Source organism: Gavialis gangeticus, unplaced genomic scaffold (assembly GCF_001723915.1).
Source record: "Gavialis gangeticus isolate Ggan-Ray unplaced genomic scaffold, GavGan_comp1, whole genome shotgun sequence".
NCBI lineage: Eukaryota > Metazoa > Chordata > Crocodylia > Gavialidae > Gavialis > Gavialis gangeticus.
Genome location: NW_017729022.1, coordinates 27,124,789 through 27,128,341, shown reverse-complemented (window position 1 = coordinate 27,128,341; position 3,553 = coordinate 27,124,789). Strand labels below are relative to the sequence as shown.

Sequence of the window (3,553 nt, the reverse complement as noted above, 5' to 3'; positions counted from 1 at the left end):
CCCCCCCCCCCCCCCAAAAAAAATTCTGAATTGCTACAATATCAATACTGGAACAAGGACAACAGACTCTCTTTGATTGTCATCTACAGCCCCCAGATTGAACTCCATCATTAATGACTTCCAAGCCCTCCTCGAAAAATGATGATCATCTCAAGATAGGCATGAGGGACAAATCTGTCCTGGCTTACAAGCAGCCCCACAACCTCCAACAACATCTCTCCAGGAACAGATTACCTAACTCCTATTCTCACCAAGGCACCAGACCTTGCTCCAAACTCGAAGTCTGCTGTACCTCCTTATCGACACAGATCACATCAACACTGGCCCAAGTGCATGGATTATAACATCTGAGGTTCACTTACCTGCACTTCCACCAATAACACACCTCCTTACAGTGCCCCTTTGCTGTCTACATTGGGCACACATGGTGATCCCTATGTATAAGAATGGTTGAACACATCGATGCCAAAAAGACAGACAAGCCCGCAGCAGAACATTTAACCTCCCTGGTTCCATCACTTACCTCAGAGCAGCTGTTCTTAGACAACAAAACTCTAAAAACAAACTTGAACATGAAATTACAGAACAAGAAAGCATCCACAGACTGGATTGTGTTAAGTATGGTCTAAACTAGGCATGTTCAACCTCCAGCCCACATATCAAGTGTGGGCCACACAGCCATTGCATCTGGCCCACAGGGCTGCCCAAAGGTTGGGAAATTTGGCAACAGGAAAGCAGTGGCCACCCACCCTCGCTGCCAAATTTCCATGCCCCATCCACCAACACAGCCAGATCCAAGCCAGGACTGGATCAGGGCTGTGCCACATCTCCCTCCACCTTACCATAGGGCTGGATTGGGCCTTGGCTGCCCCCCTATTCCTTCTACATGGCCTGGTGGAGCCCCACTGTGCCGGTTCTGGGTGCCAGATCAGGGCTACACCTGGCTCATGGACAACTGGGCACTGCCCATCTAGCCTGCCAAGGAAGAAAGTTGAGCACCACTGGTCTAAACCAAGACTATGGATTCTTCTCCCATACCTGGATTAGCTTTTATAAGCCCTACATCCCTCAATGAGTTACCTGATTTGAATTTCTCTCTCCTACCCACCTTGTCTCCTGCAGCAGTGCCCCCTTTTTCCTCGCACCTTCCCTAACCCTTTGTAGTCTAATCACTGCTTTCTATTTAGCAGCTCTGCTTCCAGCAGTCCCTTCACAGCATCTAATGAAGCAAGTCCTCTGCTTACAAGTAAGTATACATCTCCTATTTGGTTAGTCTATAAAATACAAATCTATCCTGCCTTCTCAGTTTTATTTTTCCAGCATTTTGCAACTTTGCTCTTAAGCCCACCATATCAACTTATGGTTGCATATTAATTCAAATAGGTAATCTGGACTGTGGGAGTATCTATGTGGCTTAATATGAACCAGAAACTTGAGACTGGCTTTGTGGCTCCTATACCAGACTGTATGCTATCACTATGGAGTGGACACCTCTCCCTTTCCCTCTGGTTTTGACCAGAAATTCCCCATCCATGATGCAGTTACCCAGTGGAAATTTCAATTAAGTAGGTACATTTGATGACAAGTTTCCAATATAACAAAGTGGTATATTCTGTTGAGAAACAAGTTAGTAAAAAAAAAAAAAAAATCTTGACTGGCTTTGCCCAGCAGAGTGTCCACTTAAATTGTGCCTCAGGGAATCCACTTCCATATGAGGGAGAGGACAAAGCCAGAGGTTTTCTCCCAGTATGGGCACCCAAAAGCCTGATTTAATCAGGGGTGATGGGTATAGGCCTGAATAGGCTACCACTTTATAACCTGGGAAGTGCTATTCTCCCACAGCCAAGGTATTGTGACTGGCACTAAGCCCAGGATATTTATTTTCATTGGTACTTGTTTTTATTATTAAACACCCAGTGTCTTCTGATGGTTAAACTCTATATCCTGCTTTATTTCTGAGTAAGATGAATTGAGTGTTTTTGCCTTGTGCCAAAATGTTTACAAAAACACTTTAAAATAAACCCCTTGAAATATGTAGTGTAAAATTCCACAGATATTTCATCTCTGTAGCAGCTTACAGTATCTCTCTAACCTTGGAGCTTTTTTATTGAAGCAAATTGCTTTTGGTTTTAATCTGATATATAATCTTTCAAACATGCTTAAAAAACAATAGACCAAAAGGCGACCCATAAATGTCTAAATCATGCCACCCTGTGGAGAACCATGCACTCACAGGTATTTTTTTGCAGACTGCTCTCTCATTTAGAAGTCGCTGCCCTTCAGGGTAGCTGCCAGCTCCTATTCCCCCCCCCCATTTCAGCCTGGTCCTCATGTAATAGTATTATAATTTACCCAGTCGAAGCATGAGGGGCTCTTGGCTGAAGGTAAGAATAATTCAAATTCAAACAGTTGGATGATGTTGAGTTACTCCAGGGAGCCACAGGATTGTCTGGCTTCAGAGAGCAGTCTTGAAGAACATTGCAGGGATGTCCAGTGGAACTGGCGTCGGAGAAATTCTCAGAGAATCTGCAAGGAAACGTACAGGGCGCCCCTACAGAAGGGAATGGGAGCGAAGGCCGCAGTCCAGTGGACCACGCAGCATCGTAATGTAAAGCTGCAAGGAACACAAATGAAGTGTAAACATCAAGAGAGTAAAACGCATCCTCTCAAACAAGGTAAAAGTAGAAGTTGCACAACCCACCCTTGAGTTGTGGGGGAGAACATGGTTCTGATCCCGAGTCTGGTGGAGAGTCTGGTAACCGATTCTGCCTAGTAGAAACAAGAGAGACTATTTTTTTTTTGATAATGGAAATTAAAATTAAGTTATAGCTTGTAATCCCTCTAAGTGGCAGGGGGCAAGTGGGGAACCAGTTACAAGCGCTGACATGCTAGGGGGATGTGAAGGCCCGGAAGACAGCAGTTGCCACTTCCACCCAGGGGGCAAAACTGACCTGTAGCATCTCCGTTTTACACTGCCTCAAACTACACAAGTGACATAACACAGAGACAAGGTAGCCATTGATCCTTGGGCTTCTTATAAAAGCAGGTCAACCTGTGGCACAGGTGCCACAAGTGGCATGGGCAGCCTCTGTGTGTGGCACACAGCACATCAGGGAGGGGACGGGCAGTACAGTGGCAGATAGGGCAGGAAGCAGAAAGTGGAGCAGAAGATCAGGCAGAAAACACAGGACTGGGAGCAAAAGGCAAAGCAGCAGAGCAGGCAGGAGAAGGAGATTGGAATAGCACTTGGGGAACATGCAGGGCTAATTTGTGGCAAGCCTGCCAAAAAGGTTGGCCCCCGTTGCTCAAGACTATGGATGAAAGATTAACAATATCTGCTTCAGCAGTCTTTACCATACTCTAACCAGGTATTTTGGATGATATTCTCACAGCAGCTGGGAAGTGTAACTGAATTACTCCATAGGCCTCTAAAACTTTGACAGTGTGGAAATTAAGAGAAGCAAGCAAGAGACACAGAGGAAATGGTATACTATAGAGTGCAGTGGAAGAGGACAAAAACTAAGCTAATATGCTTTATTCTAAATTTAATTTA

The 3,553-nt window shown here is 45.1% G+C and overlaps 1 protein-coding gene across 1 annotated transcript in view; it reads right to left on the bottom strand.

Annotated features, from left to right (window-relative positions):
- Nucleotides 1–3,553, bottom strand: part of MYRFL (myelin regulatory factor-like) — a 106,967-nt gene that overhangs the window by 88,955 nt on the left and 14,459 nt on the right. Inside the window, exons 3-4 of the mRNA XM_019515782.1 lie at nucleotides 2,702–2,769; nucleotides 2,353–2,614 (exon numbers count right to left, since the gene is read on the bottom strand). Of these exons, the coding sequence (XP_019371327.1) occupies nucleotides 2,353–2,614; nucleotides 2,702–2,769 (330 nt within the window). The remainder of the gene's footprint in view (nucleotides 1–2,352; nucleotides 2,615–2,701; nucleotides 2,770–3,553) is intronic.